The sequence below is a fragment of the Pantherophis guttatus genome, chromosome 1 (assembly GCF_059756535.1).
Source record: "Pantherophis guttatus breed Tessera chromosome 1, ASM5975653v1, whole genome shotgun sequence".
In the NCBI taxonomy this organism is placed as follows: domain Eukaryota; kingdom Metazoa; phylum Chordata; class Lepidosauria; order Squamata; family Colubridae; genus Pantherophis; species Pantherophis guttatus.
The window spans coordinates 45493646-45509803 of NC_142063.1; the positions used below are offsets into that span (position 1 = coordinate 45493646).

At 33.6% G+C, this 16158-nt stretch overlaps 1 protein-coding gene across 1 annotated transcript in view; it reads right to left on the reverse strand.

Annotated features, from left to right (window-relative positions):
* Nucleotides 1–115: 115 nt before the first annotated feature.
* The window catches only part of UBR7 (ubiquitin protein ligase E3 component n-recognin 7), a 21745-nt gene continuing 5702 nt past the window's right edge, over nt 116–16158 (reverse strand). The window contains exons 5-11 of the mRNA XM_034418370.3: nt 15381–15434; nt 14896–15001; nt 12702–12868; nt 11890–12018; nt 5912–6074; nt 5320–5381; nt 116–3743 (exon numbers count right to left, since the gene is read on the reverse strand). Coding sequence (XP_034274261.1) covers nt 3651–3743; nt 5320–5381; nt 5912–6074; nt 11890–12018; nt 12702–12868; nt 14896–15001; nt 15381–15434 — 774 coding nt within the window. The 3' untranslated portion in view covers nt 116–3650. The remainder of the gene's footprint in view (nt 3744–5319; nt 5382–5911; nt 6075–11889; nt 12019–12701; nt 12869–14895; nt 15002–15380; nt 15435–16158) is intronic.

Here is a 16158-nt window from a genome sequence, read left to right on the forward strand (position 1 = left end):
ACAAATGAAACTTTTGTGAAACTTTTTGAGTATGAGATTTTAATTTGAATGGGCCAAACACACTGCAATAATATTCATGACCTGCATGCTTTAAAAGTACCAATAAAACTCTGAATTACAGTAGGCAATATCTTTTATTTGAAACAATTTAAGTGCCATAAAATGAACATTAAAGGTAGAAGCAAGGAAAAGGAAAAGCAGACCATAACGAAGATCCCAGCATGTGTTCTCAAATAATTGGGAAGGTTATGGAGGTAGGTGTACCACAGAATATAGGTAAGGAGACAGTCTTTTTCAGTATATTCATAAAACTCTCACCTCTAATTTTAGGATTTTTCTTTTATGCCCACTTTTCATTTTTTGCACTAGTCATTTAACTTTCAGGTTAACTGAGTTCTGAAGAAAGCTTACTCAGTGTCCTGTATTTTTTGTCGGTTTTAATTCTAGATTTAGATTTGTTTTCTAGACTGAGACATTCATTTCACCTTTAAGCAAGATATTAAAAGGTGTTTTCTTTTTGTCTCATCTGCATTGGAAGTGTTGACTATATTACTTGCTGCATGACAGGAAGCTAACCACACCACAGTCCAGCTATTAATGGCTTACTCTGCCTTTCAGTGACTTTCTGATATTCAAACTAAATGAATTGCCTTAAGACCTCATGGTCTAACAAAGCTGCCTAATGAAATGTATTCTGTATCCTTCTCAAGTGTTTATTATGGAGCTCACTTGATTTCTGGCCAGGCATTAAGTCAAGCCGCATATAGGACTGCGGTAATATAAATATGGATGCATAAAATGTTTCAAGTAATCCATATCCAAACTGAAGCAGACTTTGGCCCATCCATGAAATAAAACAGATGGTTTTTTATTTTTATTATTTTTATTCTGGCAGCAGTAATTTAAGGAAGGGAAAGCACTGGGAAGATTTGGAGAGGTAAGCAGGTGGATGGGATATGCCATGCTGGAACTGCTGGAGAAAGTGATGCACATCAGCCTTGCCCTACTTGCCTTGTAGAATCACTCTGTATATTTTATTTGGATTTTGTTTTAGTGCAAATTCATACATTACTCAGTCTTTTGTCCCTGGTCAACTGCAGCTGATCTCAATGGCTTAGCAGAACTTCTGAAATATGATGGTTTGTTCCTGCTTTGGAACAAAGCGTTTTCCTTTCCATCAATGATCCTACTATTATGTCACCACTGGTTATTCTTCACCTCAGGAACGGATGACATAACAAATTATAGCATATCCAGGATTTAAACAGTCTCAAAGACGGTAGGAAACACTGCTAAGTATATCATGGTAGGCACTCCAGTTTGCATTGCTTGCCTTGAGATGACTCGAGTACCAAACTTTCCCTACGTTACTGCATTCTACTCATAGTTTATCATCAAAACAGTAATGTGAGGAGTGTCCAAATACAAAGGTAGGAAAGAAGAACCTGTGTGCAACATCGTTAATAAATTGATAGTGATAAAACTTTTGAGACAGCTAAGAGAAAAGACATACTCATTCTTACTTTTGTGAAAAATTTTGCATATGCTGGTGTAGGTTATCTGTTCTTTAGAAAGATGATTACCCATTTGTAACATCAAATGGTTGATTTAGTTGAATTATATTAGTTTGCTTAGATCTAATACCGTATTTTTTGGACTATAAGATGCACCTATCTTTTTTGGTGAGGAAAACAAGAAAAAGAAATCTGCTTCTGCCTCCCAGCAATTTTGCCTCATTGCAGCAAACAACCTGCTTTACTTTCATTTTTGTTTTCAGCATAGCTTGATTAGCACAAGAAAAAAAAATCTGCTTCCAGCAATTCCTTGCAGCAAGCAGCTGAGGCCCGTGCAAAACATCTGAGAGTCAGGAGGCCGATCCAATCAACTTGTGCTAATTAGGCTGTGCTGAAGCTGAAAGGAGCTATTTCTGCTTGCTGCAAAGAGGTAAACTGGTGGGGGGGCCAGTGGGTGGGCGGGGCTACATTCAGTGTATAAGACGCACCCAAATTTTCACCCCCTTTTAGGGGGGAAAAGGATGCATCTTATACTCTGAAAAATACAGTAGTTGATTTATGTGGACTTTCAGATTCCTTACTGGGTAGAATAGAAAAGATAATCATTTGGCACTTTAACATCCTAAACCAGTCATAACTCAAGTTTATTGGGGTAATTTCTGTTTGGTATTGCTCTCCAGCAGGGATAGATTTTCATTTCCTTCTGTCCTATTATATTTGTCAGGAGTAAAAACACATAGCAAATTGCAGCTTGACAATACTTGGAGGGCTCTCCTTATGTCAACAAAGATTGCTTAAATTGAAACACACTGCCTGCTAATGCTTCTTCAATGCATACTTACCATACTGCATCACTCCTTCTTAAAAAAGTCTGTAATTATGTAAGACAATTGCTTATTATTTCTAATGTACAGTTGGTTATTTTTTATACCATTCTAACAGCAATATAAAGCCACACTGCACTCAAGACAACCACATCTTATGGCTATAGCAATGACTCTTAATTAATTTAAAATATAATGAGAAAAATCATAGCCCATGAACAGCCAGAGTTTCCTGTGACGATGGGAATCAGGCGGAAACATCCTACTAGATGAGCAAATGCATAATGTGCTTTCAGCTTTAAATGTTTAGAACTAGCTTTTGCTATTACAACACTCACCAACTTAAAAATTAAAATACAATTTTATTGAGATATTGGTATACAGCATGATTGCTGTGAATTTCTAGTAGTTAGGTGATAAATTTAACCAATAGAAAATAGATGTACTTAAATGATGTTTTAAACATTCTTTGCAATATTAAGGGTTTGAATTCTCTAACATAATTACAAAAGATCACAGCCATATTTTAGTTTGGGAGCTTTAAGCTTTGTAGGCTGTTCTTCCTAAACGTTTGCAATTACATTATATCAGTTTCAGATACTCCTTTCAGTTTTAAAAAGTCAATAGATTAACCTGATAATTATGATCTACCAAAAAGCAATTTAGACATTCTGTGCTGGCAATCAATCAAAACATATTGGTGATAATATTACTAAGCCTCTGCACTATCATTGCCTACCAGTTAACCACTGTTTATAATACACACACTGGCCTCCGTCATATTCATTCAACAATCATGAATGTCTAATTTTAGCTAAAAGTTGTACTTCAACTAATTCAGCAAGCCATATAATGATCCAAATTGGCTTAAGAGCAACAGCTAGCAGAATATACCATAATGAATGTCCTAAAACCAAGCAGATATGAAATCTTGCATTCAAATAAGTCTTTGAGAAACAAGTACCTTGACCCTGAATACTAATTCATTAAGACCTTTATCTAGATTTTTCCTTTAAGTCATAAAAAAGATTGTTGTCACCCATATTGTCTTAAGAGGCAATCAGTATAGTTTCCAAGTAGGTATCTTCTGAAAACTAACCAGCCCTTTCTTTGACACAAGTGACATTCTGTGAATCCATGATCATTTCACTTCTCAGCATAGTTACTAGGAAATTGGTGTATGCATGTGGCTGTAAATAATAAACTCAGCCTTCTAGGACACAAATCAAGATGAACAAGAAGTTAGATTTAAATTGGGAGAGAAACCCCAGAATTTAGCAGACAGCTGTATATGTAAGACTTCCTATCTAGTCTAGCTACAGTAGTACTGCATCTGATCTACCCTCCTCCTCTTTCGAGATTGAAATTCTTCAAAAAATTGCTGAATGTCCTCTCGTTTAACAACCTGTAAACAAAAAGAAAACAAAAACAGGATGGTAGTATCAATGTTAAAGTATAAAACATTCCACTGATGTTTGAAGAATAATTATATTTATATGTTTAAGAATGCAGTTAAGTGAAATGCACCAATCTAACCAAAATAATGTATGATACCAAAATTTTAAAGCCCTAAAAGAATCTTAGAGGAGGGGAAACTTGTCAAACTTCCAGTACATTGTGTGATATTTAAAGTGGTTATAGTTTATTCAAATACATTCAATAGGATGCTACAATATAGAATTTTTGAACTTGAATTATTAAAAATTCAATTCTACTGTGTAACTTAGAACAGGACAAGGATTTTTCCTAAGCACCCTTCAGATTTTAATTTATCAATGTCAGTTGATTCAACTTTATTCAAAATTCTGTTGGTGAAAAACACTTAAAATCACCTTTTATATATAGTCATTTCATTTATATTAACATTCAATTTTATTTCCAGATCCACTACAACAGAATCAGAAAGAGGAAACTAAGCAGCAAACTAAACTAATGAGAATGGAAGCCTTTTTATTATTTATATTTTCACCATTCCCTTTCTTGGAGTTCCAAGAAAATTTGGAAGCTCTGAGATTTTATAAGACTTCTGCACCCCAGATACTTGAGGTATTTTATCAAAAAGACAAACAGCAGATCTCTCCATTTCAATTGCTAGATTTAAAAACAGTAAGCCTCAATGTTCCAATTCTGCTATCCTTAGGAACACAGAACTAGCAACTCAAATACCAAATATTGAATATTTTCTATAATCATAAGTTCACTTACCAAATGCAAATAGTACTTAATTGCTACAAAATCTGTTACATTTGTTTTTAATTTGCAAATAAGTCTTCTGATTTTAGATTTAAATCTTTGTATACTTTCATAATCATATATGGCTAGTTGAGAGAAGTTCAAGCTTATCTTCCCCATTTTTCAATCTGATTAGTAACAGCATTATATCAAACAGGATTGTAGAAAATTTCTAAAACTGGGCAGTTTGGTCAAGGTCATCTGAAATCTGATTGGTCAGCTTGAATTCCCCGCTTTGGAAGCTACAAGCAGTTGGCAGAGTGAAGACCAGAAGGTACTGTGGAATTATGGAATCACCCTATAAGAAACTATATTTCTGTGTTATTTTAATTAGCAAGTGACCATTTTTTACTCTTCTCTATAGAAATCTTTATTGAAGTGTATTGAGTTGGAAATCTAATCTTTTTGCCTACCTTGGGATACATTTTATCCATGCTCTAGATTACTGGTAGTACATTCCTGCTTGGCTCTTAAGGAGGAAAAGAGGGGAAAGCACTGGAGAAGCAGTTTATCTAAAGATCTTAAGACTCGCATGTTCCAGGTGTTCATTATTAATATAAATTATATGGGGATGTCAGTAGCATATTTACTTCTCAAATATGAAAAACAGCCCTAACAGTCTCACCTATCTTATACAGCTGAAAATCCATATATGCAGTCTATCAAAGTGGCACAGATAACAACTGCTATATTTTTAAATTATTCAAAGAATATTTTCATAATAGTATTAGATGATGTTGTATACTTACTGTTCCTTCATTTGCAAATCTTCTCAAATAGTCTGTCAATTCTGTTTTCAAATCATTGTATTCTGAACCAAATAAAAAATTATTTTATTGTAGCTGTGTATTCATATTAGAAGTTTTTTTTATCCTTTGCGGCTTGTCAATCAGCTTTAAAAATGTGTCGTCCCCACCACCAAGTACTGCTTTAATTATACTACAGTTATACTGCCCCTCTATCTCCTTCTATTTTTTATATTTAGAATATATATATATTATGTGTGTCACATATATATTATATTTGTCACAATATAAGCCTGGGTTATTGGTTTATAAATAATAAAAAAATATCCATACTCCTTATTGCTCAAGGACACTTAGCTTATCTAATTTAAACATTTCTGAGATTGCTGCTGATAGTATTCTACAGGGATAATCCTATAAATTCTTATTCAAGCATAAGACTCAGTAAAGTCAATGGAATTTTCTTCTGACTCAAGTCATCCCATGCCTGGAGTCCATTACCATCACACTGGAGAAAGCCCTCTCTCCCAATTCTGTTTGCATAAAGAAAGTGATATCCTTTTCAGATTAGTTCTCTTTTATTTTAATTACTTACCACAGATGAGTTCTACCTGCTGTACTCTGTTCATACTGTTAAGTGTGTCCATTAGAGGATCTCTTCTATCTGCTTCTTGGTCATTTGTCCCTTTATTTTCATAAGCCAGGACAGTATCACATTCATCTGTTAGGAATGGGACTTCCATATCAGAATACATTTTCTGAAGAATTAAGAAATTATTTTCACTGTACATGTGTATCTATAAAATATTTCACGAATCCAAAATATAAGCAAACTACTTTCAAATTCATTTCTTTAAAAAGCAGCAACTGCATATATTAGAGCATATAAATGTCTTTAAAAATAGTGTAAAAATAAAGTGAGATGGGGAAAAATAGCTTTGTGACAAAGGAACCTAAGCAATTCAAAACAACTCCACCAAGCTTATGAATGGAGAAACATACAATTGTGGCTCTACAATAAAGGTGTGAATTGTAATAGCAAAATCAAAAATCCCTACACACAATACTTCTTTTCCCCCATCTTTTCATAAAATTTTATATGGACAAATCTCTATGTAGATTTTCAAATAAGAGAACAAAACACAAACTCATATTTTTCTAATATTCTAATTATAAAAAAATACCTTCCTGAGTGAAATCTTTTACAATGTTTCAATTTTTACTGCCAGTTTTTTTTTTTATCTTCCAAAATGGAAGACAATGAATTTAAGATGAACTGACAGCCAGTTTGATCTACTGTTAAGAAGACCTAGAAACCAGGAGATGGTGAGTTCTAGTTCCTCCTTAGGCATGAAAGCCAGCTGGGTGACTTGGAACAGTCATTCTCTCAGCCCAGCCCAGCCCATCTCACAAGTTTGTTCTTGCTGGGAAAATAGGAGGAAAGAGGATTAGGTATGTTTGCCACTTTGAGTTATTTTTAAAAAATAGGAAGGGCAGGGCTGAGGTCGCAGCAGTATGGTAATGACTTAGTGGGGTTCCGCTAAGATAACCGTCAGGAGGTGACGAAGTAGAAGGGACACTCTGTGGATCGCAAGGAGGAAAGCAACTCTTTGCAGGTCCGGAGGAAGCCCTCAAACCGGCAAGAAAAGAAGACGGCCATTACAGCCAGAACAAGTTGGGACAGCCCAATGGAAGAAGTGACTGAGAAGGACTGAGCAGCAGCGTGAGTGATCTGGGAGAGATTTTCTTTTTTCTAACCTCTGGGAGGAATTTTCCCCAAGAACTTTTCTTTCCTTTGAGAGTGTGACTCAAAAGGGGGAGGCCTTTTGTTCCGTTTCCCGCTCCCCAAAGCTTAGCGGCAACTAAGATTTTGAGCCTTTGACAGATCCGGAAAAATCCTGACTTCATTTAAAAAATAAGAGGCATGGGTCAAAACTTATGGAAAGGTTGGACTGGTTTTCTGGTTTTTTCCCTACATTAAAAAAATTGGAACTGATTTTATGATTATTAAGTTTGGATGGACCTTAAAAAGTTCTTTTTTCTTCAAAATAAATACTGTAGTAAAAATGGAAAATTAAGTAAGCATGACACCTAAAGATTGGAGAGGATACTAAAAGTGAAGAAATCTGTTATGACTAGGGTGGTTATTTTTGGAAAGGAGTTTGAAACAAAATAGCACCTGCATATTGCTTTCTTTGAAAGTTTGGAGATACAGGGTGAAAATATTGAAAGGCTTTGATCTATGCTTTGAACTATCGTGGATTACAAATTGAGCTAGCAAAGTGAAGAAAAGAAATACCTTGGATCTGTTTTGAGACCAAATGGATGATTTCTCTCGTTTATTTTTTTCTCCTTCTTCCTTTTTTTTTTTTTTTTTTGGTTTTTGGGCTGGCTGGATATTTCAAACTATGGGTTTTGTATTTTTCCACATTTTAACACTTTGGGACTATAAATATATTCAACAGTGAATTGAGATCTATAAAGTCTTGGGGAATTGTTGGGCCTTGTGGATTACAAATGAGAGAAGAAGGAAGCAGCTGTGAACTTTGAACAGTGAACTGAGAGTTGCAACATGCTGGAGTATTGATGGGACTTGTGGATTACAGATACTAGTTATTGAGAGGAGGAGGAGGAGGAGGAGGAGAAGAAGAAGAAGAAGAAGAAGAAGAAGAAGAAGAAGAAGAAGAAGAAGAAGAAGAAGAAGAAGAAGAAGAAGAAGAAGAAGAAGAAGAAGAAGAAGAAGAAGAAGAAGAGGAAGAGGAAGAGGAAGAGGAAGAGGAAGAGGAAGAGGAAGAGGAAGAGGAAGAGGAAGAGGAAGAGGAAGAGGAAGAGGAAGAGGAAGAGGAAGAGGAGGAGGAGGAGGAGGAGGAGGAAGAAGAAGAAAGGAAAATAATTATCTGCAAAGAAGTATTCTATGCTACTAAAGGATTAGTTTCTGGATGGATCTGGTGGATTGTAAAAATTATAAGATTGTGATACTGGTGTGAAATTGGAAAAGAATATTCTTTCCTTGGTTTAAAATAGGGGGGGGGGTTAGAAGTTAGTTGGGGGCTAGTAGATTATTATGGTGTATTTTACTAAATTAAGGTCCCAATTAACCTGGTTAATAGACATAAGTAGATACAAGCAGAAATCCAAATTTAAGCAAATTAGGAAAGAAAACAACATCTGCACTATCATCTGCAGCAAGTCCATCAAATCAAAGATCAACAGAGAGTATGTTATAAGCAGAGAAATCAAATTCATTTCAAAAAGATGTGTTGATGATGTTCCAATCTTTACAAGACACGATAACAAAGAATCATGACGAGGTGAAGAGCTGGGAGAGGTGAAAGAAATGATACGCAATATGAATGAAAAAACAGGGAATTTCCAACAGATGACAGAAAAAAATTAACAAAGGATTCAGGTAATAGAATAAAAATCAGAACAAGCCAAGAAAAAAATGGAAGATATGAACCAAAGGCTTACACAGAAAATAAAGAGTTGGAGGAAGACGTGATTTCGTTGCAAATGGAAAAGGCCGCTTACTTTCTGAGATTCCAAAACATAGAAGAGAAAAAAGGAGAAGACCTACTTGATATAATGACAGAATTGCTGGCAAATGCTTTACAAATTACAAAACAAGAAATGCAGAGATTGATGAAATATTTTGAATACACACAACCTACGGGAGAAGACATAATCTCCCAAGAGAAGTTCATGTCAGATTTGTCAAGAAGATGTTAAAAGTTGAAATACTTAAAAAAGTGAGAGATGAACCTCTGCAGGATAAAGGCAAAAAAATTGTGGTGTTGAAACAGGTGCCAAGAAGAGTAAGAAATCTAAGAAGACAATATCAATTCTTGACAGGTGAGCTGATTAAATACAATGTAAATTTCAGATGGCTGATACCAGAGGGAATTTTGGTAACTTGGAATGAAAAAAGATATAGATTGGACTCATTAGATAAAGCACATGAATTTTATGAATATCAATTTGGAGCTTCTGAAGAAAGGGAAGGGGAGAGGAAGTAGAATGTAAAGAACAAAGAGAACTAGTAATTGTGGAAAAGACTACATGGCAAGAAGAAAATGAGTCCAAGAAAACAGAACGAGCAGAACAAGAAGGAGCAAAAGTAAAGGAACAGAGAAAAATAAGATCAACTAGGACAATATGACCTATATACAAGTGAGAAGATGGAAGAAATAAAGATGCTATCAATTAACATAAATGGATAGAATTCACCAAAGAAAAGGAAAAACATTTTCACAAAATTACAAAAATTAAAATTTGACTTAATTTGTCTCCACATTCAAAAACAACATAGTAAGCTTTTAGAATACCCCAAAATAGGAAAAGTATATTTTTCATTAGCACAACAAAAGAAAAGGGGGGTGGTCTTATATATAAAGGAAACAATAAATGCCAATCAAATATACACAGATGAAGAAGGGAGAATTTTGATGGTAAAGCAAAAACAAGTACTTTGATAGCAATATATGCACCAAATAATAAACAAGAAGAATTCTATAAAAAACTCCACATGAAAATAACTGAAATGGATTATGAAAATATTTGTGTGTTAGGGGACTTTAATGCAATTGTGGATGCAAAATTGGACTATAGAAGCAGGAAAATAGGTAAAAAGGCACGGAAAACACTCCCTAGGATCTTCTTTAAAATGATAGAAGAACTATCACTTCAAGATACATGGAGAGAAATGATTTTAAGAGAAAAACTAATATACATTTTACTCAGTTAGACATCAATCATGGTCAAGGATAGATATGATATGGATGACACTGGAATTAAGAACAAATGTATAAGAGATAGAAATTGAAACAAATGTATGGGCAGATCATAACCCAATGAAAATAAAAAAGGAAAGGTCAAAGGAAAAAAGTGAGATGGACGTTGAATCAAGCAATATTAAATGTTAAAAGTTTATACAAATAATGGAGAAAAAAATGGACTTTTTTTTCAAGGAGAATAAAAAAGAAGAGACTTCACCACAAAATGTATGGGATACAGCAAAAGCGTATATCCGGGGATTAGTGATCACCTATACAACAAAAAAGAACAAGGAAAAGAGGCAAGCACAAGAGATTAGCAGAACACAAAAGACTTGAAACAGAGTTACAGAAAGAACCGCAAAAAAGAAATATAAAAAAAAAGAACTGATAAAACATAAACTCAATTTAATGAAACAGGATAACTAGCACAAAAGATTAAGAGCAAAATAAAACTACTTTGAAAATGCCAACAAACCAGGAAGATGGTTAGCATATAAATTGAAAAAGGAGAAGAGAAGAAATTGATACACAGCTTGTTCCCTTTTCATCTAAGGGAATCCTTCATTATCAAAATGAAACTAAAAAAATCCAGAATTACTATGAAAAACTGTATAATCAAGAGGTGTCAGAAGAAAAAATAAAACAATATTTGGAGAAAGCTGAATTACCCAAATTACCTGAAACAGTAAATGAAAAGATAACAATGATGGAACTAATAGAGGCGAACAAGAGACAAAAAAAATAATAAAACACCAGGACCAGATGGACTACCGGCAGAACTTTAGAAATGTTTACAGGACTTTGGATCTGCCAATGTTGGACGTTTATAATGAAGTACTGTTAAAGGCCAAAATTCCAAACACCTGGATGGAAGCAAATATAACTCTAATATCAAAAGAAGAATCAGATTTAATGCAGATAAAAAATTATAGGCCAATATCACTATTAAATGCAGACTACAAAATATATGCCTCAATAATTGCAGAAAAATTAAAAAGATTCTTGAATGAATTTATGCACTCAGATTAGAATGGATTTTTACCTAAAAGGCAAATTAAGAATAATATGAGAATTATTTTGAACACGTATTATTATGAAATGCATCTTAAAAAACAAATGGCGTTAATATTCTTAGATGCACAGAAAGCATTTGATGGCAATTTATGTTATTACAATTAAAATATATGGACTTTGGGGAGAAATTTGTTAACATGACTGAGGCAATATATTCCAAGCAAATGGCAAATGTGATGGTTAATGGGGATATGACCGAAAACTTTAACATAAGAAAAGGCATGAGACAAGGATGTCCGCTGTCCCCCACTACTATTTATATTAATATTGGAAGTACTAAATAAAAATATTAGACAAGACTCAGAAATAAAAAGAATGGAAATAAAAACAGAAAAATATAAGCTACAGGCATTCACAGATGACCTGGTATTTTATTTTATAAGAACCTCAAGAATCTGGACCCAAGTTAATGAAAATAATAGCAGAGTATAGTAAAGTTGCAGGACAGAAAATGAATAAAGCGTTATTTATAAAAAATATTAAAGGTGGCATTTAAAAATATCTTGGTAAAATGAGGACCCAGATTGTTGGGGGCAATATGCCAATTCTGTAAACTGCTTAGAAAGGGCTGTAACACACTATGAAGTGATATATAAGTCTAAGTGCTATTGCTACTTAAGTGTTGAAAAAAGAATAAATTCAACCAGGGCAACATGCAATTGTTTCAGAAAAGAACTAGATTCTTCTAGAACACATATAGATACGGCAATTTAAAAATGCATACCACACATTCTTTGCAGGTGCACAATTTGCTTCGCCAGTTGTGTGGCCAGAAGGTGGCTGTATTTTGCTTCAGGTTCTGCTTGGCTTGAAGTTCTTGCAGCTTACATACCAGTATTTCCTTTTTAACTGGCTGCAATAAAATAAAAGTTACCAATGTTATTTAATTTCCTTATTCTTTGCTCATTCCAGTCTGTTTAGTCCTCCAGATTTATTGTTTACAGTACAATAGTATGCAGTTCGTCACTTGCACGTTGATATAATTAATTTCAGAAAGGCATATTCTACATCAGAAGAGTTTGGTAAATGTATTCAGCTAACTATGCTTAACAGAAACCTTCTCGTAGTTTTAAATTAAATGCATGAAAACAAAAAAAAGATAATAATGTATGGGGTGGGATTTATAAACCCAAATGCTGTAGTTCTATTCTCTTGCAGGCAGCATCATGGATTTATGTAAATTAGACTTGGGGGGGATGCCTTCAAGTCAGTCTTGCCTCCTGGTGACTGACTGAATTAGTCCTTGCAGTTTTCTTGGCAAGATTTCCAGCAGTCATTTGCCACAGCCTGCTTCCTTAGGGCTGAGAGACTGGCTCAAAGTCACGCAGCTGGCTTCATGCCTAAGGCAGGATTAGAATTCATGATCTCACAGTTTCTAGTCCAGTGCCTTAACTACTGCACCAAACTCTCATAAATTAGATTAGGCTACATGACTCTACTTAATACGTATTATGGCAATGATGCAGCCAGGAATATCATGAGTCCAGAATTACAGCTTTTAATAATAGAGTGTAAAACAAGAAATACAGGACTTACCACTGAACATTCATTGCCAGAACTGGTAGAAGGTTCATTAATTTGTATTATTTTATCTTCAGTCTTCATTTGATCTACACTGTTTTCATTTTTGATTACTTCAGTTTCTTCAACATTCAGCAGAGTTCCATTATCAGCTGCAGCAATAACTTTGGTCACAGTTGGAACTACAAGAAATAGACACCTAGATCTATTAGAATGAGTATAGTAAGTGCCATTTCTACCTCAGTTAGCTAAAATATCTTTGCATAATTAAATATCAATGTAAACAATAAAGCTAACATTGCTAAAAAGGAAAGATAACATCACATGATAACATGATCATTTATATTCTATCTCCAAAAAGACATTTTAATAAAAGTATTGCAATTACAAATAATTATCCATAGCTTTTAATGAAGTGTAGGCTACTGATCTTATACAGTGATGTTTAAAAGTTTGCAAAACCTTTTGAATTTTCAGTATTGTATATCCAAATATTTGAATATCCAAATATATAGTTTTTGATCATTTTTCTCAATAGATCAATGAACAAGAACTTGTTTAATTGGGTCCTCTTTATCTAGTTTTAGGACTTGTGCAACACAAATCATTATCAACTCCAGCAATAACTTTTACATTGGTTATATTTATATTCTATTGGTTATATTTATGCAAAAATATTGAAAAATCAAGAGTTCATAAACTTTTCAGTATTGCTGTATTTTATGCCTTGCTACTAATGGAGAAAACACCCAGAATTCCAATGCTTTTGTGAAAAAATTGTTTGTGAAAGTTACAAGAAAAGTATGTCATGGTGGCAGGACAAATTTAGTTATATAAAATTTTATATTCCAAAGAAATAAAGCATTAGTTCAATGCTATGTCCTCAAGTACCTGTATCATCTTCACTGACATTTTGAAAAATAATGAAACTGGTGCTTTGTTTAATTACATCTCATTTTTTCATGCTTTTATTTTAATAATAGCGTCCGATTTCTCAATACAATATAATTTTTTCCCAATGACAACTAAGCTACTGTATTGGACAACTATCTCACCTCTTCATCTTCTCATGTTTTATGCAGTAATAATATTTAAGCTAAGTTTCCAGGTCGTTCTCTTGCAAAATTGTCGAAACACAGCTAATTAACTTGAAATGTAATTTTTGAATACAATTTTAAATGTATCATTTAAAAAACCTGTACCTTATATTTTACAACATGGTACTAGGTGACTATATTCAGAACCATCAGAAACCAGTAAAACCTATTACAGCTGTGATCTAATATCACAGGGCCTTGGAAAAAAGTATTCCTTCAATAATATATATTTTGTTGAATTTTAAAGACTGAGGACTATCTGTACATATTTTATGCACAAGTCACCACTGCTGGACCACACTAGAGAAGTCCAAATGCTTATCTTTATTTTCTTCCATCAATCCAATCAACAGTTACACAAGTAAGAAATGAAAATATGAAAAAGAAAGTACACATACAGAAAACAATTACAGTACTTCAAATTATTGCTGCTACAGGTGGTTCTACAAGCTATTGAATCATAAGGCATGCTTAGTTTTTTACACATGGCTTCCCTATTTTGGCTTTCTTTTTGTAAACTAAATGACATGGTGTAATATGTCATGTGTTGTTGTTCATCTGAGGCTGTATTTACCTACCTTTAAGAACTACTAAGGATCAGATGATTTTTACTATGTCCTGATATGTAAAACCATAGAACTCAGAGGGTGCAATTTCTTTTTCACATAACTGAAGATACCATTAGGTGAGAATACAACTTCTTATAAGATTGTATCTCTCTAATAATAAACTAAAAATTTTCATTTTTTTTTTTACAGAAGATAAAATAGAAGTTTGAGCAAAATATTTATCAGTTGAATACAGTTTCTTGGCATTTGCCAAGAATTCATTCATTTCAACCCCCAGTAAGCAGCTGACTAATAGGTCAGATTTAACTTTCAGGACAGAATTCTTTTCCATGCAGGCATGTTTAGTGTTAAAATTCTAGACTGCATATCATAAAAAACTTATCCCAAACAATGCATTAAATTAATAAAATACAACAAGATGAATACATATTTCACTCATGCCAATTAAATTAAAACATCTAATCAAAAGCTGCCATTTCATTGAGTTGTGATACTTGGTCAGGATTAAACATTAGCTCAACAACAACTGTTATTTTTTCTTACCTGCTAACCGCGAGGCATATGCCCACAAGAAAGGGCAATGATCCATGCAAGACTGACAGACCATTTCATGAAAATCCCCACTATCTGGAGGGACAACACCAAGATGCTGAGAAAAAGCAAATGGAAATGCAAAACAATTGTGTATTACTGACAAACAGCAAGACTCTTCATTAAAATTAGAACAATGGATCTAATATCACAGAATTAGAGCTCATGTTTTTCCTCTTAAGTTTCTATAGTCCGTGAAGTATATATGGCAGGAACTACAGACACTTGCTGAAGTATTAGCTTTATTTTCAAAGCTATCATTCCTTGAAAAGGCTGTAGTTCATATTATTAAAATGTTTCTCAAAAAAAAAGATTTCAGCATCCAAATTGCTTTTAACACAGATATAAGGACACCTTAAATGGGTTTGAAATTTTGAATTCACTTATTTAAGGATCTATGCAACTATTCTCCGAAACATCTTAATACATTTGCTTACCCTTCCATGAAACCAATCTTCACAAACTATGCACTGGATCATTTCATCTGGAATCTAAAGGTAGAGTCATATTACAAAATGTACTTTTATTTCAACCCTTCAGAAAGGGGTCTTTGAAAGTACAGAGAACATGTAATGCTAGTTTAGCTTGAGCTGGCGTTCTCATATATAATTAACTATACTGTCAATACATTTCTACATACAGTTCAAAGGGATTTGTTTTATACCATTAAAGTTCCATGTCACTGAAAAATATTCATTCCACTTTTAACTTTCAACACTGAAAAAGTGAATGAGGAGCAAACCGAACTCACCAGAACAAAAAAAGCTCTAACAACTGTTTCTTTCTAACCTTGTAAATACTTGCATTTATAATGTTTTGAAATGTATTTAGAACAGTTTTACATTTTTAAAATAATTTTTCAGTTACACAGATTGGGAAAAAGACATACATTTCTGTATCACATGCAGTTTATTCAATATTCCTGGGACAAAGTACACGTAACAGACATTCAAACCACTGCATGATCAATTTAATGAAAATAAAATTTCAGAGATAATATCTGCCTTTTTTTATTACAGCCTCAGAACAGGAAATATATTTTAAGATAAGCTAGCCTTCTGGATCTAATTTGACTAAGAATGGCTTATTTCTAATATCCAAAACATAAAACTAGTGGTCTTCTTTTATTTTTCAATTGTACATGTAAAATTCACTTGAAAAAGAAAAGATGATAAATTTATTACATCTTATGAACTGCATTTGCACAAAATGCAT